The sequence below is a fragment of the Camelus dromedarius genome, chromosome 23, assembly GCF_036321535.1.
Source record: "Camelus dromedarius isolate mCamDro1 chromosome 23, mCamDro1.pat, whole genome shotgun sequence".
NCBI classification, from domain to species: domain Eukaryota; kingdom Metazoa; phylum Chordata; class Mammalia; order Artiodactyla; family Camelidae; genus Camelus; species Camelus dromedarius.
The window spans coordinates 20,344,424-20,369,729 of NC_087458.1; the positions used below are offsets into that span (position 1 = coordinate 20,344,424).

General features: G+C 34.6%; 1 protein-coding gene across 5 annotated transcripts in view; it reads left to right on the forward strand.

Annotated features, from left to right (window-relative positions):
- RABGAP1L (RAB GTPase activating protein 1 like) overlaps positions 1 to 25,306 on the forward strand; it is a 563,496-nt gene that overhangs the window by 52,056 nt on the left and 486,134 nt on the right. For 4 of the 5 annotated variants that reach the window (XM_031435736.2, XM_064478006.1, XM_064478007.1 and 1 more), the window contains 6 exons: positions 4,372 to 4,542; positions 6,031 to 6,223; positions 14,113 to 14,323; positions 16,804 to 16,978; positions 23,782 to 23,939; positions 25,144 to 25,254. In XM_031435736.2, the coding sequence (XP_031291596.2) occupies positions 4,405 to 4,542; positions 6,031 to 6,223; positions 14,113 to 14,323; positions 16,804 to 16,978; positions 23,782 to 23,939; positions 25,144 to 25,254 (986 nt within the window). In that variant the 5' untranslated portion in view covers positions 4,372 to 4,404. Of the gene's footprint in view, positions 1 to 4,371; positions 4,543 to 6,030; positions 6,224 to 14,112; positions 14,324 to 16,803; positions 16,979 to 23,781; positions 23,940 to 25,143; positions 25,255 to 25,306 lie in introns of those variants that run through there. The other variant, XM_064478005.1, reaches the window with a different exon arrangement.

Consider the following 25,306-nt stretch of genomic DNA (forward strand, 5'->3'; position numbering starts at 1 on the left):
AGGTCTTGGTCCTAATGATCCAATCAATATTTCAGCCTCCAGGAAAGCTCATGTACATGAACACTCCCAGAGTGTCCGCCACCAGCTTTAATGTCCCCTGAGTGAGCCATAACCGTCCCCTACCTCCTCAGGAGACCCTCCAAAACCAGCAGGCAGGCTTGGCCCAGGTTCCGATGAAATCACTGCCTCTGCCCTTGAACCTGACACACATGAGATTCTGTGTACCCTTCCTAAGAGAATGAAGTCTCTGTTTCTCCAAGTCCCACGGGGCTCCTGGAGTGAAGTCCCACTGGCCTTCAAAACCAGATGTCTAGGGGTCTCCTCCTCCTCCCAAAGCTGGGACCCGAGCTGGGGAGCCTGACATGGGGCTTAGAAGTCTAACTCCTTTTGGAGGGCATCTGTGACTTAATTATTCTTCAGCTTGTGGGTCACCCACCCAGGTGGTGTGGGGCTTGATTATATCACGTGCACAGTCGTCCTACTGTCCTGCTTTGGTTCCCTCTTTATGTTTCTAGTTGAAGAAGAACTTTTTGCTTGGTTCCAGTCTTCTTTTTGATGGTTGTTTAGCAGTCATTTGGGGTTTTGTTGTAGTTGCAAGAAGAGGCGAGCTCGTGGTCCTACCACTCCATCATCTTGACCAGAAATCCTCCATCCTGTGGATTTTATTTTTACTTTCTTCATGGTATCATTTCAATGTAGTCCAATTTATCAATTTTTTTCCTTTTGCCACTTGTGCTTTTGGTGTCATATTAGAAACCATTGCTTAACCCAAGTCCATGAATATTTACTCCTATGTTTTCTTCTAAGGGTTTTATAGTTTTAGTTCTTAGATTTACATCTGTGATCCATTTTGAATTAAATTTTGGGTATGGTGTGATGTAGGGGTCCAGCTTCATTCTTCTCCATGTAGATATCTAATTGTTCCAACAACATTTATTGAAAAGACTATTCTTTTCTCTTTTAAATCTTATTACTTACTGGTAGAAATATTTTAAAATACTGACTTTGCTTTCCCAAATTTTTGTGTTTGTGTGTAAATTTGTAAGTTTGTATGTCATCTTTGTATTGAGTTCAAAGCAATGCCCAATTCAGTAAGGTAGCATCAGGCAAACTTCTGAGAGTATCCTTAAGGCCCTTCAAGGCGGGAGTTTTTATGCTTGTAATGACAGCTGTCATAATTCTGAGTAGAATGAGAAGTGCTGGCCTGTGTTCTGCAGAGGTCACAAAATTACGTATGATACACTAATAGATTTCTAGTTAGCATGGCAGAATATCTGACATTCTGTTGGGCTAAAGAAAACCTCTATTAAAAATGGACATCTTATTTAAATTGAGCAACCATTAGTATTCATTAACATGCTAGTTCAGAATTAACTATCAGGTTAACTATCCTTTATTTAAGAAGAATGCTTTGAGGGGAGAGACAGATAAATTTTGATGGAGGAGAGATGTGGAGAAAGTTAACTGTGCATAGTGATGTTCTGTTGATACCAACCCTGGGTCTCAAGGAACAGATGAAGAAACTTGAAGAGACTATATAATGTAGTGGTTCAGAGCATCCATGGATTTGGTGTTTGTGGCGGGTCCTAGAACCAATCCTCCGTGGTTACTGAAGGACGGCTGTATTCTCACCCATACTCATTATATAGCTATCCTGGCCTCCTTTCCGTTCCTGTAAGCCTTTTCTTACATCTTTGCCTTTTTATTTGCTATTTCTTCTACTTGAAATTCTTTCTCCCTGTTCTTTCTGTGGTTTGCTTATTCTTAGTAAGTCCGCATGTCAACTGGGCCCATATTGCCTCCTGTTTTCTCATCATCACGTTTTGCTGTACTTGTTCCAGTATGTGATCCTGATTTATTTTCTTTTTCCTTATTTATCACATCCATAAGAATGTTAGCTCTAGGAAGACTGGGCTTGCGCTCATCTTACTAATCATATAATCTCCAGTTCCCATTATAGTTTCTGTCACGTGATACGGGCTCATTAAATGTTTATTGAGCGGTTGAATGAAAGCTGATACCTATAGGAGTCAGCCTTATGAAGCTAGGAGATAAGAGCTAAGACCCTAAAGTGAAAAAGAACTTTCTGTTACTGAAGAGTTGTAATGATAAAGTGGCAGAGGCCTTGTGTATTTCAGGCCTTGTGAGCCCTGGTGAGGAGTTTGGGTTTTATTTGAAGGTTAGTGAAAAGATTTTAATCTGGAGTTTTAATGTAATCCAACTTATTTTCCAAAAGATTTCTTTGGCAGCTCTGTGAAGAGTAGATTAGAAAGGGGAAGATTGGAGGTAGGAGATGGGTAAGGAGGCTTATAAAGTGGGTGAGAATATAGCTTGAGAGGAATGAAGATAAGGATAACATGCAGATCTCTTGTTTGAGCAACTTTGGTAGAAGGTGGTGTTATTTACTGAAATGGGAAATCTGAATAAGGAACAACTTTGAAGGAGACATTAGGAATTCCATGTGGGTCACATTTCAGACACTGGTAAGAATTCAACGTGGTAGTATCAAGTAAAGAGTTGGATTCAAAATCAGGAATTTCAAGGAAACATTTGGGTTGGGATAGAAATTCAGGAGACTTTTAGCATATAGATGCTGTTTAAATATATGGCAATGAGAGGTATTACTTAGAATGTGTGGCGGGAATCAGAGAAAAAGCTCAGGACTTGAACTTGGGGAATTTCCAACATTTAGATGTCAAGTAGAGTAGTGGCAACTAAAAGCATTTGGAGAAGGACTGGCCACAGAAAAAAACAACTGGAATATGTGATGTCTTGGCAGTCAGGGATTCATGAGTCAGCCTGAAGGGTAAAAACGGCTTCTAACACATACTGCATTTTCAGAAACATGTAATACACAAAATGAGAAAAACCTTTAGAGGACAGATGACTGTGCTTGAATGAATGGCTTTAAAAAGGAAGGATGTTTATATGCCTAACAAGTAAATGAAGGCTAGCTAATTAAACTAGCCTTGGAGTATGCAGTATTATTTATTTTAATATTATTAGAAACTTTGATTTTTGATAACATTAGGAAGTAATTAATTTTTTGAAGTGTAACTTGGAAGGGAGAAGTAATTTTTTTTTTCCCCAAAAGAAATGGTGTTAGTGTCACCTAATGGCAAAATGAGATATTGCAGCCATATTTATATGAGGCAATGAACAAAGTAACTTAATTAGAAAGAGAAAAAGAACATTTCTGGGGAGTTTTTGGCACAGATCAGAAGACTTACCATGGTTACGAGGACCTGTGTTCTTTAGTACCGGCCTACTTGTCCTGCCTCTCTGTCACATTACCCCTTTGGTTACTGAGCAGATTGTTTAATATATGGTTCTTTTTTGTCTTTCAGGTTTCAGCTCAAATATTCCTCTTTCAGAGAGTCCTTCCTAACACCTTACTTAAAGTTGTTCCTATGATCCTTACAGCTGATCTTTTGCATCAACCTCTTTTGTTTTTCTTCATAGCCTATAAAATAATTTCGGTTTACCTCATTTGCTCACTTGCTTCTTCTTCACTAGATACAAGCTCCAGGAGGTGAGGCAGCTTGTGTCTTCACTCATGTGACCCCAGTGCTGAGTGTAGTGTCTTATTATATAGTGCATGTGTTCAGTTAAAATTAGTTGTGTGAATATTTGCATTTCTGGAAGTGATAAGAGGATGTTGAGTTTCTGTGGTGTAGAGATCTATCCAGAAAACAGAACCAACCACGCTGCTATTTAATTACTGAAACATCGTTTGCTACGTTAATGCAATGTGAAAGCTTTTTTTGTCCCCTACCTGTTTTTGTTATTGTTGTTGTTCCCTGTACGTAAGTCGTAATGTGTATGGAAAAGAAAAATACATGGCTTTGGGTGTTGATTTCTGTGTTAATCAGTCAACTAAAGTGAGACAGAAAAAATATTTTAAGGTACAATAGTTGGTCTTGATAAGTTTTTGCAGACATTTAGATTTAACTATAAAGTAATTTCAGTGAATATATTTTTATTTGTGTGTGTGTGAATTTGTAGACACTTCTAGTATTACGCTCAATTATTTCCTCTATTTATTAAAAAGATCAAAACCAGTATTTCTAGGAGATACAGAGAGAGAGCCAAACAGTAGTAATCCAGAATTTTAGTTGAGATATGGGTGGGTTTGTGTTGTTTTTCGGGGAACAATATGGTTCTTTTAGTCTGGAAACTCAGGGTAAAGAGAGTACATTTCCATTATGTGGCCCAGTCCGAGAAGGGAGCCTCCCTAGCTTTGAGATAATCTAGCCAGCAGAATTCTGTTTTGCATGAACCATTTTTTAAAGGCCAAAGATTGATCAGGTACTTAATAGTTCATGTTTTTATTCAGTAGTTTTTGTTCTTAATCCTTGTGGTTTTGACCAGGTGGATGTGGGAAGAGAAGTTTACAGAACTGAAATGGAGGTCAGAGCTTCATTACAGAAGGTTAGTGGGTCATCGGATTCTGTGACTGCACTGAACAGTGAAGAATTTGTTTTGGTTCCTCAGCATGCAGATGATCTTTCTACAAAAGATGATGAAAAACCTGAACTGAAGGTATTTTTTTCTTTGCTACAAATGATATTATTTTAAATTATGGGTTTTTTTTTTTAAACTAGGTATAACTTACCTCGGGAGATATATAAAATTCAAAGATTTTTCTTAAGTCCTGACACTGAGAATAGAATTGATGAATGGTTTATACAGAGACTAATTATTTGGTTTGTATATTTTGAAAATTTTTTGCTTTTGGTTGTTTATCTCCTACTTTAGAATTCAGAAAGAAGGAATAGAAGGGAAAAAAGAAGAGAAAGAGTAATTGTCAAGTTAGACTTAATGGTTAAATCTTGCATACATTTAATTTATCTGGATATTTTTGTCTTACTGTTGGGTTTTAAAAATTATATAAATACATAGTTATGTTTTATCTTCACTTTAGAGACTTTATGATTTTTATGTTTTAAGTTAGCTGGTAACATTCTTGTATGTGATTTAATACTTGACTTGTCTGAATATTTTTTAAATATATGTTTTGTAATTTTAGCAGTTGAGTTTTTATTTGGATGTAGTCTTTTTTCTTTTTCATTTTTATGTTTCCTTTTCTAACTCAAAGAAAAAGAGCCAAACAAAGCCAAGTATACATGTATGAGAATTTCATAACCATCTTCTAGAAATAAGAACAGAAAAATTAGTAAAAAATACTACATGTTATTTATGATTTTTATTTAATATTAATTATGACATCAAAGGTATGTTAGTATATTAATCTAATAAGATGTCAATCTAATAAAATTTTATAAAAATCAGATTGGTGAGTACTCATTTTATATTGTGTTGAGGATATTGTTTTATAAAAATTTTATTAAAATAATCAATGGATTTCTTTAAATTTATTCAAATATCTATTTAAATAAATAACTATTTAAATTCACTTAACTGTATTTTCATATTAATGTGTTTAATTTAAGGCATGATTTATTTACTTAGGCTTTGTGTCTCACTTGCTTTTAAGAAAAAGATGAGTCAACTTAAATGTAAGAAAATTAGCAATACTCTTTGGCAGCTAGCAAGCAAAATCTGTGAAGAAATCAGAAATCAGTTTACACTATGATAGCAAAAAATATGCCGTTTTAAACGGTAATCACACTACACACCATTTATTTAAACTTATCCATTTTCCCCTTTAAAACATACACTTAGTTACCTGGTATTTAGTATGTGTTACTAAAAAATAAAAAGAAAAAAACAAGAAAAGGAAGTCTCTGTAAATAAGATCTTAGATGTGATATAGTTGGAAACTGCCTGAAGTGTTTCTGAAGAATCCTTTTCAGAAACTAATAATCCTCTAATTTATTTGATTTTATGATTCAGGACTTTGTATTATGTTTAATTATCTTAGGTACAACTGTATAAATTCTTGGTATTCAGTAACTATATTTAAATTTAAATGTTTATATTGTTTAAATTTATCCTAGAAATGAAGTATTTTCATTAAGTCCAGAACCATATTACGATTGAAACAGAATTGTCTTTCTTTGTCTGTAGATAGTTTCTAATGGTGATGAACAATTGGAAAAAGCCATGGAAGAGATTTTGAGAGATTCTGAGAAAGGGCAAAGCAGCCTTCTTGTTGATTGTTCAAGTTCCAGTGAGATTTCAGACCATTCATTTGGAGATGTTTCAGCCAGCCAAACAAATAAGCCATCTCTTCAGTTAATTTTGGATCCGTCAAATACAGGTACTGTATCGAATTCTTAGAAATCATAAGAGAAATGGGATAAAGTGATAATGAAAACTTTAAGATGAAAATTAGAAAATTTTATTAGCTTCATTTCCTAAGATCAAGGCCACCAGCTTTTTAGTTCTGGTTGAGAGTTCTCACTTTGGTTCTTATGTATCTGTTTGAGACTGATTTTACAGGTAGAAGTACAATGTTCTTTGAGAACTGAGACTATGTCTGAGTCTTCATTTTACCCCCAGTACTTTGCATATAGTAGGCCCTCAATAAATACTTACTGAACAAATGAATAAATTCTTAAGTATCAAAGAATAGTGTAATGGACACATTCTTTCATATGATGTGCCTTTTTACTCAGTGTGACTACAGTTATTTCAAATTAAAATTTGTGAAAATTCTAAGTAAAATAGCGTATCGACTCCTTTAGTGTAATAAAAAAAAAATTCTTGCATGAATGAGTAGGATGTATAGTAGGAATACCAGCTTATAAATCAAAATGGTTTTGGATGCAAGCAAAGCCAAACAAAACCAAACCAGCCCCTACTTCAGCTGGTTTAAACACTGGAGGTTTGGTTTGATCTGGGCTCTGATAATATTTCTTTGTAAACTACTCAACTTTGGTCTTCTCCTGCCATCTTTCTCCTTAAATGGCCTCCTTTATGGTCACAAAGTAGATAGCAGAAATTCATAAGTAAGGCCAGGTGATTTGTTCATGCCTAGTGGCAAAGAGAAGGGCTCTGATCTTCTACCCATTGAGCAAAAGTTGTGAGCTTTACTCTGAATAGACCAACTGAACTATTTTCTAGTGGTCAAGGGGAATGACGTGAACTGATAGGTGGAGGCCTTGGTTACCTTCAGACTCCTCAGTAAGTCACTCTGACAGAGGAGATGAGACTATCCTGATTGATTTAAGGCATTCACTATCCAGTTGTGAATGTTGGTGTAGGGTACTTACAGGCCAAAGTGCTGCACAATGGGGCCATGACGGCCCTAACTTACACTATGCCCCAAATTTATTCCTAGTGAATCAAATATGTAAATGTGAACAATAAACCTGTTAGAAGAAAATAAAATATTTTTGTGATTGTCAGGATAGGAAAAGCCAAATCACAAAGGAAAAGATAGTTGCATTTTGATACATAAAAGCTTAAATCATCTGAATGAGAAAGGTACCATAATAAATATGGCTAAATGGAGAAGATAATTTGCAATGTGTTGGGGATCCCCCAAAACACCTCCCGGTTTAATGATTCACTGTAAAGACTCATTGGTCTCAGTGTGTATTCATATTTATGGCTAGATTTAAGTTCAGGGGGACTTAAGATATGTATCTATATCTATAGCTATATGATTTGAAAAGATACAGGTTTGGAAACAAACCTTACAAAGTATTAATTTTTGTAGTTTTTGATTGAGGGAGCATGAGAGATTATATTATTCATCGTGCTTTATTTTATCTTTTGAATTTCTTAAATCCTTAACCCTCCCCCAAAACCCAAAGCATACTGATACATAGTTATTTCTTGGTTAATAGATTAATCAAAAAGAAGCAATACTGGGGATGGGGTATTGCTCAGTGGTAGAGCATATGCTTAGCATGCAGGAGGTACTGGGTTCAATCCCCAGTGCCTCCATTAAAAACAAACAAGCGAACAAACCTAGTAACCTCCCCCCACCAAAAAAAAAAAGTTAAAAATAAAAATTAAAAAAAAAAAAAAAGAAGCAATACTTTTATCTTCTAATGTAGCTCTGATAGGTTGTTGGAATCAATTCTCCTTTGCAGTGGCTTAGATTATATTCTTATTTCTGAGCCTATTTGATAGGGACCATGTATTATGTACCTTTTTGTGATCTCAACACCCATTACACTAGGTAAATACATTTTAAAAAAATGTAACTTTCACTGAAGGTCTCAGTGGATAAGAATTTCCTTTGCTTTTCAAATAAATTTTTAGCATTCTTTTCTGGTTATGTATTGTTTTTTTCATTTTCAATAAAAAGTCATATGTTTTGTGTTCTCCCCAAAATTCATATGTTAAGATCCTAGCCTCCAAGGTGATGATGTTAGGAGGTGGGGCCTTTGGGAGGTGATTAGGTCTTGAGGGCAAAGCCCTCATAATTGGGATTAATGTCCTAAAAGAGACTCCAGAGAGTTAGCTTGTCCCTTCTGCAATTGAGGACACAGTGAAAAGATGCTAATCTAGAAGGCAGTCTCTCACTAGACACTGAATCTGCCAGAGACTTGATCTTGGACTTCCTAGCATCCAGAGCTGTGAGAAATAAATGGCTGTTATTTATAATCCACCTAGTCTGTGGTATTTTGTTACATAGCAGGCTGAAAGAACTAAGACAAGACATTTCAGCTGCCTCTTCATAATTGTAGTCAACACAGTTTTTGTTAACAGAGTTGTTGTGGTTGGTTTAAAATCACGCAGCACTTCAGTTATTAGGATCTGTCTGGAAAGTATCTAGATTTAAATGGGCCAAATTGAATATTAAAGGAATGTAGTTTGCCAATGATAAAATTAGATAAATCTGGAGCTTTTGTTTAAACGTCATGATAATGTGTTGGTTTTTTGTCATTTGGTGAACTTATATTCTGGCTACTTGAATTCAACTGTATAGGGAATCTTTGCTAATTTACTGCAGTGTACTAAAAGATTGTTTAGATATATGGATGAGTCTTTCCTCCCATGCTCTTTGGTACTCTTTGCATATTTCTGCTGAGGATGGAATGATGGAATTAAAAGTATGACTTAAATAGGACTGAATTTATATTTAGGAGGAAATGAATTTCTTATGTTGGTGTGTGATTTTACTAGATCTAAAAGTGTTGGCTTGCTAAAAATATTGTGCTATTTGCCTGCATAACTCAAGATCTCCACTAGTCATAAGGAGTTTTGTCTACATGAAGGCTGTTGTTACGATACATGTAGTTGTGGGTGGGATTAGGGTCTAGGTGGTGCCCAGGATGATACGTGTTTGCCACTAATAGGTTACTAAAAGGATCACTAGCTATTATAATTGTTTATATCTCCATTGAAGCATCTAACCCCTGGCTTTTTATGGAGCAATATTCTTTGAATAGTTGTTTTCTTTGAGTACTTTAAAGATGTTATTCTGCTGTCTTCTCTTCTCCATAGTTTCTCATGAGAAATCTGCAATCATTTGAATCATTTATCGTTCCCTTAGTTGTAACATGCTATTTTTCTGTCTGCTTTCAATATTTTTCAATATTTTTGTGTTCCAGCAGTTTAATTATATAGGTATAGTTTTCTTCACATTTATCTTTGTTGGTGTTCATTGAGATTCTTGAATCTGAATTTATATCTTTCATGAAACTTGAGGAATTTTCAGACATTTTTTAGAATTTTTTTTTTTTTGCGGTGCAGTAATCTTTTTCTCTTCTTTTCCTGTGACTCAGACAACAAAAGCATTAGTTTCATATTGTCCTACAATTTCTAAGGTTCTTTTCACTGTTTTGCAATCTTTTTTTCCCTCTTCTTCAATTTAGATAATTTCCTATCAATGTATCAAATTTTCTATCTTCAACTTAGATAATTGACCTATATTCCAGTTTACTGACTCACTATTTTGTTATCTCCATTGTTCCCAGCCCATCCTGTGAAATTTTAATTTAGATGTCCTGTTTTTCTGTTCTTAAATTTACCCTGGTTCTTTTTACGTTTTCTGTTTCTCTGCTGCAGACTTCAATATTTTCATTCATTTCAGATGTGTTCACCTATATATCATAGAGCATGGTTATAATACCAATTTTAAAGTCTTTGATAATTCTAACAACTGCATAATTTTGAGACTGGTGTATGTTGATTGCTTTTTCCCTTGAGAATTGGTCACCATTTTCTGTTTCTGTTTCTGTTGTTTTGTTGGTTGAGTAACTGAATTGTTTCCCAGATTTTCTGAATGTTTGAGATTCTCTTTCCAGATAAAATCCTCTGAAGAATGTTGATTTTATTTTAGCAAGCAGTCCACTTGGTTACCACCAGACTGTATGTTCTTTCTTGCTTTCTGATTCCAAAGTTAGTCAATTCCAAAGCCTTTTCTATCTTCTTTGATCTGTTTCAAACATGTACAGCATGGTGGTGAACCCAAGACTTGTGTTAGTTCATACACAAAATTAGAGGATTATGTTCTCCAACTCTCTTCCTCAGGATTTCACCCATACTCTCTGGCTCTTGGGGCCTGTTTTCCTTCTTCCCCTGAGTAGAAGAGACAAATTTCTCACTTAGAGTTTTTGTTCCTTTGTGCTGTTGTGTGGTCTTGTATGCCTGAAGTCAAATTTAGGACAAAGTGATGAGAGAAAAGAAAGAAAAAAATAGCAGAGGTTTCTGTCTCCTTTTTGGACCAGAGGAGCGGAGCTCCTTCGCTTTGGTGTTCTACCCATTGGAGACAGGTTTCGTTTCTTTGAGTTTTAGATGCTTGTGTCACTACTCCATCCCTCCCCCATCCCTCCCTGCCCATTATAGTGCAGCTCCATCACTGGGGCTGGCCTTGTGGTAGAACTTGGAGGGAAAAAGGAGATGGAGAGAGAAAAATTGTTATAATTCCCCAGACACTCTCTGATTTACCAGGACTCCTTTTTTCTGTCCTTTAATTAGAAAGACTGGATTTCTCTCAGTTTTCTTGCTCATTTCACAGTTCTGCAATTTGGGCTGCTCTTAGGTCTAATGAGGGATATAAAGGATGAAAAAATATAAAAGAGAATTCAACACTGTACTGGTAGTGCTTCAAGTTTTGACTGCTCTCTCCAATCTATTATTATTTGCTTTTTAAAAAAGAATCAGGTAGTTACTTTTCATGTTCTGCCCAATGTTTTTGGTTAATAGGCGAAGCTATAGCAGACTTGTTACTTCAGCCTGACTAGTTAAGTTTGAATATCTTCAGTTTTGCCAATTTTTGTTTCAGTTATTTTCAGGCTCTGGTATTAGGGGCACAATCACTTTTTAAGTTACGTTTTCCTGACAAATTGACCCTTTTATCATGTGAAATATCTCTTTTTCTCCTGTTAGTATTTGTTATTTTGAAATCTGATTATTCTAATATTAATATAGCCACTCTGGTTTTCTTATAATTAGTGTTTGCTTGATACAGCTATTTCTTTTCCTTCCTTCCTTCCTTCCTTCCTTCCTTCCTTCCTTCCTTCCTTCCTTCCTTCCTTCCTTTTTGTGTCTTTTATTTAAGGTGTGTATTTCTTATACATAGCCTGTTGTTGAGTTTGGTTTTTTTAATCCAGTTTGATGAACTGTCTTTAATTGGTATGTTTAGATCAGGGGTCAGCAAACTACTTCCTATGGGCCAAGTCCTACCCACTACTTGTTTTCAGTATGACTTGTAAGGAAGAATTGTTTTTATATTTTTAAAGGATTGAAAACAGATCAAAAAGGAGAATCCTGTTTTGTAATACATGAAAGTTATACGAATTTTAAATTTCAGTGTGCTTAAGTTTTCTGAAATTTGTAAAAAAAATTTTTTTTTGAAAGTTGTTTTCTCTCTTTTTATATTCATACTTGCCTAATATCCTAGATTTTTTTCTCTTGGCCCACAAAGCCTAAAATAGTTATAATATGGCCCTTGACAGAAAAAACTAATGAGCCCTGTTTTGACCATTTACATTTAATGTAACTTCTTATATGTTTGAATCTAAGTGTACCTTCTCTCTTGCTGTTTGTTTTCTCTTTGTCCCATTCGATTTTTGTCCCCTCGCCCCCCCTTTTCCTGTGTTCCTTTAGATTATTATTTTTTTTCATTTTTTAATTTGGATTATTTTTTAATATTCTATTTTATCTTCATTACTGGCATATTCATTACATAATTTTGTTTTATTATTTTAGTGGTTGCTCTGGGGTTTATAAGCCAAGTTTTAAACAAGTCTGTTTTATTAATATTATACCACTTCATGTACATGGTGATCTTCCATTTTCTCTCTTGCAGACTTTGTGATTTTTTTGTCATTCGCTTCACTTGTACATATGTTACAAATTCTACAAAGTATTAATTTTTTTTTGCCTTAAATAGTATGTTGTGTTTTAAATTAAACAGCAAGGAAAAAAGTCTTTCTCTCATATTTTATAACTTTCGGTGCTCTTCTGTTTCCCTCTGGTATCATTTTCCTTTATCCTAAGGAACTTCTTTAACATTTTTCTTTTCTTCTGCAAGTTAGGATTAGCTGTTATGTCCATCCAGGGAATATTTCATTTCAGATCTTGGATTTTTCAGCTCTAGAATTTCTTTTGGTTCTTTTTTATCTTTCATTTTTCTCCTTCTTTTCTTGGGTATTTTTCTTTAATTCTTTTATTTATAATAGTTATTTTAAATGCCATGTCTACTACTTTATCATCTGTCTTTTTTGGATCCATTTATTTACTTTTTTTGTATTTGGAGCATACAGAGTTTCATGACTCTGTGAGTTACACAGATTGTAAAATATTTATTTCTTTAAAAAGCCTTTTCCCTACTTTTTCCTCTTACCTTTTGTAGGACTCCAATTACACATGTTAGACCACTTGAGCTACTTGATCCTACCGTGTTCATCAATCACTGAGCATGGTTTTACCATAGAATATTGCATATAATTGTTGTTGCATGAGTATACTTGCTAAATTAACAAAAATGCATTCTATATATATATGTGTGTGTGTGTATAATAAAATTTAAACATGTTGGCATTCAGCATTAAAATGTATTTTCAGTTTTTTATTTATCACTTTTGAAATATAGTACACTGAACTGATTAGAAAATGGAAAAAACATGTTTTAGTGATTGAAGAACATGGTAGATGAAGTACTTCATTTTGAATGGCTTTTGTTTTTCAGTAGAGAAAACTAGGTGGTGAGGTTGCATAATAGTTTAGTATAATATTTGGGAACTGGAGTGGGGAGGTAGGGAATGGCTTTTGTTTATTATTTATTAATATCCTGTAAGTATAATCATGGTAATGAGTATTTGAGCATGCTGCAAGGATCTAGTTTGGGTGAGACAGGCATACTTTTGTGCAGCATGGATATGGGTAATGGGGGAAGAGTAGAGACCACCTGAATGTGGGTTTTTGGGTGGAGATAGGGAGAGTGGCAAAGGGAGAACTTTATTCTTCTTGGCATATGCAGATTAATACTCTAACCATAGTTACTTGCATGCTGTGCTTAGTTACATACATGCATGTTACATGCATGCAGTTACATACATGCATGCTGTGTTTAGAATTAAAGTGAATAGTTTTTTGTTTGTTTTTTTTAAAGAAACTCATTAATTGGGACAGGAGAATTGGGGGAAGCAATCATAGGATAATTCATCAAAATAACAGTAATTTAGAGGAAAAAAATTTTCATTGGAATACTTACTTAGTTTGTGGAAGCCAGCAAGCTGGGAAGGAGCAAGATAAGGAGCTAGACTTTTGTTGGTGTTGGTATGTGATAGAACATTTTCGTATTGTTGATTGTTGCTTAGGAAGTTAGGCTGCTCAATAAATTTGGTGCTGTCTGTGCAGGATCTTTTCCAGAGAAACTTTTAACTGATTTTAGTTTTATTTAATTCTCCTTATTTTTAGGCTATTTCACACTGACTTTAGTTTTTTCTTATTATATTATATCGTTTGACCTCCGTATTTTTTATTTTTTAAAATATAAAGTTTAGAATTGTCTTGTTTTTCTCTAGAGAAGTTATAGCTAAGTAATATAATACTTGGAGAGATTTGAAGTGCAAAATGGTTAGTTCCAGAACTCTAAGTTAAGATGTGAGATAAACATTATATGAAATGAAAACAGAGACCTAAATTTTATTTGCAATTTTTCATTTTTTGGGGGGCAGCAGGTGAAATGATACTGTGAAGTTTTGCATTAACTTTTGAGTGTTTCGTTCTTTTTTTCTTCAGAAATTTCTAAACATAGACCATCTTCTCCAGGTGGAATAGCTGAAGAAGATAGTGTTTTATTTAACAAACTGACCTACTTAGGATGTATGAAGGTTTCTTCCCCACGTAATGAAGTGGAGGCTTTACGGGCAATGGCAACTATGAAATGTTCCAGTCAGTACCCCTTTCCTGTTACTCTGTATGTGCCAAATGTTCCAGAAGGTTCTGTGAGGTAAGCGCTAATCCTTTTTTTTACCCCCCTTAGACATGTATGAAGCTTTTTGGGTCGTGGTGATGATATTTATCATAGATGAGGCCTAGGACTTAACTGTGAATTCATTTTTACTCTGTAGATGTGCATAGTAAACATGTTTAGGTTTAGACTGTGCTCCTTATTTGCAAGGGGCATTTGTAAAATTATGCTTAGAATGTTATAAATGTAATTATAACTGTAAAAATACTCGTAATTTGTATTTTACCTTGTTATGTAACAGTGGTTCAAAAACTAGGTTGATCCCTAGATTTTAAGCTCTTTATGTCAGACAGGAAAGAAGCAAAATGGCTTCTTGTCATATGCTTCATTAGAAATAATATATAATGTCATCTGAACTTTGAATTTATTTACATATAAATCTGATTATGCTTTACTTTGCCTAAAAAAGCTTTCCTTGGTTTTCCAGGGGCTCTTAAACTTTTTTTCAGTTTCAACTCAAGAAACCGTTTATCAAAATAAACCTCCTTTGCTTTTCCCTATTTTTCTTAATAGGCTTTATCTTTTATCAGAGGTTTTAGGTTCACAGCAAAACTGAGCAGAAAGTACAGAGATTTCTTGTATCCTAGATGTGCACCCCCCTTCCTCCGCCCAAACACGCACTTCCCTCATCATCAGCATCCCCTTCCATGTGGTACATTTGTTACGATTGGTGAACTTATGTAATAATTTTCCAACGCCCTTAGTTTATGTTGGGGCTCACTCTTGGTGTTGTACGTTCTATGGGTTTGGACAAATACATAATGATGTGCATCCGCCTTTGCAGTATCATCCAGAGTACTTTCACTGTCCTAAGAATCCTACATTCTGCCTGTTTATCTGTCCCTCCTCACAACCACTGGCAACCACTGATCTTTTTACTGTCTCCATAGTTTTGCCCTTTCCTGTATGTTATATAGTTGGAATCGTGTAATAATAAGTAGGCTTTTCATATTGGCTTCTTTTACTTAATAATAGGCATTTAAAGTTCCTACATGTATTTTTGTGGCTTGATAGCTCATTTCTTTTTGGTACTGAATAGTATGCCATTGTCTGGATGTACCACGGTTTATTTATCCATTTACCTGTGGAAGGACATCTTGTTTGCATCCAAGTTTTGGCAGTTATGAGAAAAGCTTCTGTAAACATCTGTGTGCAGGGTTTTGTGTAGACATAGTTTTACTTTAAATTTGAGTAAATACCAAGGAGTGTAATTGCTGGATCATATTGTTTGAGTACATTTAGTTTTGTAAGAAACTGCCAGACTATTAAAAGAAACCTCCTTTGATCGTATTGTAACTATCCTTCTTTCTTTCTACTGGGCCTTTTTTTTCCTTCATAGCGCTTTTCCTTAACTTGATATTAAATTATATATTTGTTTGTTTATTTATCTCCCTCACTAGATATAAATCCCATAGGAGCAAGTTATTGGTATTTATTTCCTGCTGCAACTTCAGTGTTTAGAGCAATATCTGGGCCATAGCAGGTTTTTAGTAAATATTTGCTGAATGAACAAATAAGTGAACCAGGTCTAGGAATTTAGGTCGAATATGTCCTGAACCTGTAATACTCCCTTAAAGCTGATTTATTCTTTTAAATCCCTTTCTAATTTGCCTCATTCTCTAAAGTTTAGAATGCGAGAAAAGTTCTGAGTACCAACATAATCGCAATATAAGTTTACAAGGTTTAGGTAAAAATGCTTTGAGTTTTTCAGCAAAGAGTTTTGTAGATATATTGTTTGTATGAAATCTCTTAAGAATATCAAAATGTCTTTTAATGTTATCTATTTAGTTTCAAAGTACCAGACATACCTTAACAGAAACTTAGTGTTTCAAATTGACTGTATTCCTAGTGGGTATCCCTTAGTTTCATAATTTGAGATCCTGAAGTGGTCTTTAGTTTTTATATCAATGTAAGGCTTAGGATTTGTGCAGGAAAAGTCAGAGAAATATTTGCTCCTAAATCCCACAAACTCCTTTTATCTCTTAAATTCCATTCATCTTTGGTACCACTCTGACCGTTTTTAGGGTAAAAGAGGTTTTGGTTGAATAATGACCTGGGGCTTGGGTAAACTTATGGGTGCTGCTTTATTTAAATAGAAATGAACTCTCCAGGGATGGCCTGTGCTGTTTTTTTTACTGGCATTCCTTTTGTCATAACAGAACAAGACTAGCATTTAGGGATGCGTGACATTGATTTTACCAGGCAATGTATACTTGGCTTTGAGAGTAATTGAATTGTATCATAGGACACAAAAATGAAATAATTGTCAGAAGAAGGTGAAGAATTTGTATGTGTATAGCAAAAATATGAAGATAATTTGTTTCCTTGCATTGTTAGTACCAGTTTATTTTTGTGATTTTTAAGATAATTATGTTTATATGTTATTGGTGTAATAAAACTGCCTTTGTTCTTTGATAGTTTGGTAATATTTTATCTCATTTTTCATCACTGTTCTGCAGAATCATAGACCAATCTAACAACGTGGAGATAGCATCTTTTCCAATCTATAAGGTGTTATTCTGTGCACGTGGACATGATGGAACAACAGAGAGCAATTGCTTTGCATTTACAGAGAGCTCCCATGGTTCAGAAGAATTCCAGATACATGTTTTCTCCTGTGAAATTAAAGAGGCAGTAAGTATAATATAGTATAGCAATTTGCTATTGAGATGAACCAGGGTAATATTTTTGAACCCTAATCTCACTGTCATGTAATTTTGTATATATGACCATATACCGTATTACATAAATTTGGAGTATATGTCTAAAGACAAAATATTTGTAAGGGCACAGAACTGAATATGGAAAGCTAAATCTGATAACTCTGTGCACTAAAGTGGTGCTGTAGGTAGGGCACTCTCAGTTTAACAGATTAACGGAAAAGTTCCCCTCGATGGGGTGTCCTCTCACCCCACTGTGATAGTGATTGCTCAGGCTTAGAAAGGAGGAATATTTTTGTACCCCTTTTATTGTTTTGCCCAGGTTGATTGGTCCATGTGATTGAAAAAAAAGTTTTCTCTGCTGGGTATCTCTACTTAGATACCGCACTAAGATTGTTTCATAGACCTCTGTGGTTCTCACTGGTGATCTTTTGTTATGTGCTTTCACTCAGAGGCTGTCTTTTGTTCTAGAGAACTGGTTTAATAAAAAAAACAAATGCTCACATAAAGCAGGGGTATCAACTTGTAGTATTTTACAGATGCCGGTAAGTTCCTCTTAGCAATTATTAAGTGGTAGATTATTCTTAGACTGGAGAAGTATGTAAGAATCAAATGGCTGCTACATAAATGCGGGAATGGCCTTCTTTTCTGTATCTATTGAATTCTCCCCAGTTTAAATACAAGTTGCACTTTCAGAACTTCAGGACTTATGTAACCATTCCAAAGGCATTAATAAACGTGTTTGGATGGACAAGGTCTCAGGTGTGTTTGCTTTTGGAAATATAAATTGTCAGCACAAAATGCTGAAAGCCGCAGTTGCTCTATTTTCTCTTTACCATGAAACTTAAATGATTGTATTAACAGGAGTTCTGAGAGTTTATTTCTGGCCACACTGTGGAATTCATAGAAATGTAGATTTCTGTGTGTTTGATACTAAGCTTGAGGGGGTCTGTTGGTTGTTATACCTTGGTGATTAATTTTACACTAAAATTAACATGCACACACACACATAATTTAGATTGTAGCCATAGAAGTTCTTTGTCAGAAGCATGCCTGTGTAAGAAGTTCAAGTTTGTTTGTTTTTTTAGATAGTTCTAAATCATCCCAGCGTTTATGTACACACAAACATACATACGTACATATACATAGACATATACACATATACATATGCTGACTACTTAGCCAAGTGTGTGAGGCATAGGAGAGTGAATGAGTACAAGAGTGCCTGGCACATAGGAGGCAATGAATATAAATAAGTTGAAAGAATGAGTGTGTGTTTGTAAATTAGGGGTTCTGTTTCTGATCCTTACAACTCCACCACAGAGGTGGGGAAGCAGATGGTAGAGTCCTGGCATTTCATGTTGGCAGCCATCATTAAACATACCTGTGTGGTTTCTGGATAACTGGTGCTCAACAGCAAGAAATTGAACTCTGAAGAATTGGAGAACCTGCTGATGGAGAGTCAGAAACACTGCTGCAGAAGGAAACTGAAAGGGACCTGGTTGCAAGCATTTTTCAATACTGTGATGGTATGAAACTCTCTTTATGGATTATAGCATCCACTGGTTATGGGTGGGAGAAATATTTGTCATTTTTGAGAACTTTAACAGTGGGTAAGCTGGGGAATTCTTGGCTTGACCATTTTGGATATGGTATTAAATATTATTTGTAGAGAGGCTGTTTGGTGCATTGCAGGTTGTGAGAAAGTGATACCCATGTATTAATTTTTTTAGAGTAAATTTTTCAAAGTTTTGCATTATAGGACGTAGGTGATAAAATTCACTGTTTGAAGGAGAAATGCATGATAATTGTCTTTCAGCTTTATTACTAGAGATCATTTCTGAATGGAAAATAACCCAATATAAATATAAAACTTAGCCAGGCACTCTGCTAAGCACTTACTTGATACTCATAACATCTCCATAACATAGATAGTATTTAGTCGAGTGATCTTACGCTCCTCTTTGCCTGGAGCAGTCCTGGTTTATGCCTGTTGTCCAGGTATACTATTAAAGCACTTCTTTTTATTCTCAAAAGTATTGTGGTTTGGCTGATGAATTGTATGGTTACCCTTTCTTTATCCCAAGGCTAAGAGAATAGATGATAGAACTGGTTTCAGAAGCAAGTTTCTGACTCTGAAGATCCATGTAATTTTCAGTAACAACTTTCCTGTTGCTTTCTTCTGAAAAGTGAATGTGGAGTTTTATCTTTCAATTATGCTTTATAAAGGGATTTTTCAGTCCTGTAGCTTGCATTCCAGCAACCTTTGCATTCTACTCATGCCTTTTACAGAAGATGTCTGACATTTTCCTGTCTTCCTTAAAGAATAATTACTCTTTTAATTAATCTGAAGCTTTTTTTGTTGGATTTGCTGGTTGTCTGGTTATCTGATTCCTAGAAGTTTCTTGTTCTGTGGTGAAAGGACAACTTTAGTCCTCATTGTTTGGGTCCCTCTCGATAGGCACAGACAGTTGACAAAGATAGCTCAAGAACAGATGACAGACATTCTTATTGCTTAAATATGTGCTATGCAGCACTGTTGCTAATTTGTTTCCCGTTGTTTGCAGACTCCTTGGATGAGGTCTGAAGAAGTTTGTCAGTTAAAGGCATGAAGACATCTTCTCAAGAGGGAGTAGCAGCATGGCTGCCACTACCAGCGGTCACTGTGATTTGCTCTTATTTCACCATTAAGCGCCACAAGCAGCAGGCACCAGCAGTGGTAGAGGGGAAGCACAGTGAGTGTGACGGCTTTGTTGGACCTGTCACAAGGATTGGGGTTCCCCCACAGAAGGGTTAGGACACATTTGACTTATTACCCTGGATATTCTTCTGTAGGACTCTGCTGTAGCGGATCTCAGTTCTCTATGGACTAAAGAGTTGGGGAATCCAGCCAGAAATACCCTGATACTGATGATCTTTGTGCAGGGAGAGTGATGTGGTAGACTTCGGCTGAAGAATTGCAGACAAAGCAGAGTATCAGAAAGCATAGTGAAAAAAGCCGAGGAGGCACCTATTCTGTTGCATCTTTATGGATATATTATACAAAACTGTTTTTTAAAGATACTTTAAAAGGCTTAGTTGACTCTCCTTAAGAATTTATTTTTACTAGGCAGTGTAACCATTTTCTTCAAAACAGATTTTGAAGTTTTTATAGTATAATATACTTAACCATTATGAGCAGTTCTCATAATGGTTGCATAATAGAAGCAGGTTGTTATCATCAGGTGTTAAAGACATTCAGAGGTATTTCATGATAAATCTCAAGGGTATCATTAGGAAGATATTTATTCTTAATGTACTGGTTTTTCTTGGGGTTGCTGATAGGCCAATATTAAAAGAAAACCTTATTCCTTGAATGGAAAAAAATTATTTCTAAACACATATTTATGGAGATAGTGTTTTAGAAAAATGCTTTACTTTGGAAATTAATTTGTAAGTTATATTGTTAGTGTTCTTCTTAATAAGTTGACCTTTTTAATTTTAAAAAGGTTTCTTGTATAATATGCCTCTTATTTTAGCTCCTTTCAGTGAGTAATATATTTGAGCAAGTTGTCTTTAAAATTTTAACACATATCTTTCTGGGTGTCTTTTATAGAATGATTTTTCTACATTTATTTTGGGGGTGAACATTTTCTTGATACATTTTTAGAAGAGTTGATTCTCTTTCGCCAGTATTAGTGAAAAGACTTTATCTTGGAAAAATTGGCTATGCTATTTATTTTAAGTAAATACCTTGTTTAATCTCAGTTTTGGGACTGTTAACATGTAATGCATATTTGAGAATTTGGAAAATACTGAAATACAAAAGAAAATAAAAGTTACTCAGAATTCCACCAGTTGGCGTATCTCCTTTCTATGTACCTACATGTGCCCTCCTCCCCACCTCTTCAAAAACAGCAACTCCAACAGATAGTTTTGTGTTTAACTAGTCCTTTCTGTGTCTATTACCTTCTAGGGAAAAATTGTACTGTATTATTTGTCAATAAAACTTTTGACTTCTGCAAAGAAAATGCCTATTCTGGATTATTGTGTATGTGTGCATACTATTTTATTTATATATATACATATATACATATATACATATGTGTATATATAAAATATGGTGTGACATGTATAGAAATGTTTTCCATGGTATTATGTTTTAAATTTTCTTTTCCTGATGAAATTGGTTACCCCATTTGTTCCGGTAACTACAGACACTGATAATCATTGTTTCTGAACTTACTCCACCTTACTAAATTCCTGGATCATCATTCTAGCATATTCACAGACTCTAGAAGTCTCAAAGGACTTTAATCTTGCTGTTGGAAATATCAACTTCTAAGACACGGTCAGGATTAAATGCAGTTTGATTGCTGTTAATGAAGTTAATGTACTGTTACGTCCTTCCTCCAAAAAGAGAGAAGGGTGTAACCTGATTTTCCCTCCCATCATTCTCTGTCACTATAGTTCAGCCCCGTATACTTAGCCTTTTGAAAAAGACATCCCTGAGCCTTGCCCATCTACTTTAGAATATGCCAAGTTCTTTGACTTTTTTGGTGTGGCCTAATGTAGCAGGCTTGCTGACAGCTCTGATAGGAAGAAAATGAAATAGAAGATATGGGACAGAAGAAGAAAGGATAAATACAGTTGGGATTTGACTCTACTAATGTATCAAAAATTATGTACAGGTATTCTATTTTCATATATAATGTTTTCTCAAAAGTATCCTTAAAATGTTCTCTTAAAGATATGTAAAAAGTAAATAATAGACCACACTTTATTTGGGGTTAGGATGTGGGGAGTACTCAAAGAACTGAAAGTAAAAGTCCCTTTTTATGCTTTACCTTGTAGGCATAATCTTCAGTGACTTATTTCTAGCATGTACTTTGATTCTGTTTCCCTCTATAACACTTAAATCATTGAGCTAAGTCAAACAAGAGTTCATTTGAGGCTGAACATTTCTTCTTTTGGATTGCCTGATTATTCCTGTCCATTTACCCCAAGCACATTCAACTTACACGTGATGAAATGTAAGCTCTATGTTCGCTGCTGTATCCCTAGCACCGAGGATAAAACTTAGCACACAGAAGGCACTCAAAAACTATTTGTTGAGTGAATGAGTAAATTTATCATTGTCTTAATTCTATGGGATTTGAGGTCTACAGTTGACTAATATCAATTTTTGCTGCTTTATTGTTTTTACTCATTTATGTAAAATTATAATGGGATAACACATTAACATATTAAAAAATTTTACGAGCACTGTGATAGAAATTTGATGCTATTGCTGAAGTTGAACTTTAGGCTGACAGGCAGCATTCTTATACAGGTAAAGTGTATAAGTCAGTTAATTTAGAAAACTTAATTTGGCATTGGAGAGGCAATTTGGGGTAATCATTAATTACTAGACGTAAGAGTGGCTATTGGAAGTTTGAGGACCATTTTGTTTTTGCATGCGTAGACTGTGTGTATGAGAAAAGGTAGAGTATATTAATATAACAAAAATAGACAATTGAGGAAAGTCTCCCATTTAAGAAATTGTACTGTTGATGAGAGCACTCTTATTTCAAGCAGATTGTAAAATATTATAATCCTAGACTACTATAATTCAAAGAATAATTTGAATTCACTTTATCTAAAGGGAAGAATTTGTTAATATTCAGAGAAGTTTTGTAACTAGTACCTCCCAAAGTGAGATTTTGAAAATATGACCATTGTTTAAACACTTCTTATTTCATGTTTTCATTTGTTCAACCCATGGGTGGCCTGAGAGATTTGGAAGGTCTTTTGTGCTTCAAGCTTACAAGTTTGAGATGTATGATGCTTCTTTTGGAACCAGGGAAGAGAATAACTTCTGGAAAAGTATGGGATTTTAGAGTCCTTCTTTAGGAAAAGAGTATAAGCCATTGGGACTACCTACCTACCTACCTACCTACCTACCTACCTACCTACCTATCTATCTCATTTTGTGTGTGTGTGTGTGTGTGTATAAAGTAGTCACCAGAGTGGCTTAATACTAATAAATTTGATAAGAACATTTTAGTATTCATTCATTCTGTGACACATTTATACCACAACAACATTGAGTAACAACACTGGAAGCTCTTGAAGCCATGTTACCACATTTGCTTACTCCTAAAAACAGTATTTATTCTGTGCCTCAGGATAGAAGTGTTCATTGGGAAGTTCAGTGTTCATTAGGAAGATTTAGATGCCAGCACCATTTGAGTGATTATCTTAGGATTCATTTCATTTCAATTTATGAGTCCTAGAAACATCTATAAATACATACAGCTGCTTTTGTGAGTTTAAGATAAACATCTTTATTACAATGTTTAAATGCCAGATTGAAAGACGCAAGCTACAGTTGATTCTTGAACAACGTGCTCAGGGTCGGGTGTTAGGGGCGCTGACCGTCCGCTTAGTCAAAAATCCATGTATAATTTATAGTTGGCCCTCCATATCCGTGGTTCCTTCTTATCCACGGTTCCACATCTGCCGATTCAACCAACTGTCGTTGTATAGTACTGTAGTGTTTACTATTGAAAAATACCCGTGTATAAGTGGACCTGTGCAATTCAAACCCATGTTGTCCAAGGGTCAACTGTGTGTCTATGTGTATATATGCTTATACTATATATATGCTATATATTATAAACTACATATATATGCTTAGACTATATGTGCTTTATCTGCTAAAAAAATTGTGGCTATAGATTCAAGAATTAGTAGAGAAATCTATAAAAATACAGTTAAAATTTTTGCCTAATATTATTTTCATTTTTATTCTTTTAGGTAAGCAGAATTTTATATAGTTTCTGTACAGCATTCAAACGTTCTTCTAGACAAGTTTCTGATGTCAAAGACTCAGTTATTCCTACCCCCGACAGTGATGTGTTTACATTCAGTGTCTCCTTGGAGGTAAAAGAAGATGATGGAAAAGGAAACTTTAGGTGAGGTTATTTGGAAAGAATAAAAATGTCTGAAATGTAATATCAGCTGATATAAAGGTTCCAGAAACTATACAGTGTTGGTATAAAGCTTTAGGCTGATAAATATTTCGCCAGTGAACGCATGGTTCACTTTTGTCATGGTTTTCAGATATTTTATGTAAAAGATTTTCTTCATATTTAAAAATACTTATACTATGGAAAATTTAGTAAAATAATAAAAGAATAAAAAGCTATGATATTGTCAGCCACAATCACTTTTAATATTTGATTTCTAGGGTGTAGTTTTATACAGTTGTATATATATAATTCTTTTTAAGTTCATGATAGAAGAATTTTTCTCTTGCAGTACTCTTAGGATTAAAGAAATTGTTACTGATTACTAGTAGTATATTGTATGGTTTGATTATCATTTAATTAACCCTTTCCTCCTGTTGTATGTTTGGAATGTTTTTCTTTAGTTCAAAAATAAACAGATAAAAGGAAATAGTTACGCTCTTTAACGATAACCTGTGTGCCTTTACTTTGCCTTTATTTCTAACAATAGTTGTTAGGTAGGTATTTTATCTGTATTTTTTTTTTCAGGTATAGAAATTGAATCTCAGGTCAAACAAGTTGTTCAAGATATTTTCTTTTCAGATAAGGCGACCTATATTTTAGACATTTATTGTTTTCATGAGAATTGTCAGTCTGACCTAAGCTAGAATTAACTTGCCCTGATCTATATCCCTTTGTTCATGTTTTATTTATAGTTACTTGGATTTGTCACCATCATTTCAAGTTCTAGGTGTTTAAAAGTAAGCTCTTCTCAGTTGTCTTGCCTTGGGTTTCCCTGTGTTAAAGGCAGTCTTGACCACACAACCAGCTTAATCAGAAATGTGACAGTCTTCAAAGTAATTAATTAAATAAGCCATGTGCCTGAATTTGTTAACATTTAAAAGCTAAAATTTGAAATGTCATTTAAAAAGTTTCATTTTTAATCTTGGTTAGAGATAAATTATAAGGTTCTTGTAAAGCCAGTTTAAAAATTAATTCCAACTCTGTTTTGCTGACAGTGAAGTTTGTAGTTTGTTACTCTGGCAAGATGAGAGTTTAGTACATCTTAAGCTTAAATACTTTGTTGTCTCATTTTACCCTTGAAATAGGTTATATTTTTAAGTATTTTTATTTATTGTTTTGATAATTCCTTTTTTTTTGTATATTTCAGTCCTGTGCCTAAGGATAGAGATAAATTTTATTTCAAATTAAAACAAGGAATAGAGAAGAAGGTTGTGATTACAGTGCAGCAACTTTCTAACAAAGAATTAGCTATTGAAAGGTAAGCAGCTTGCTCCTAAATGCTACCAAAAACTTGTATTGACATTGTTACT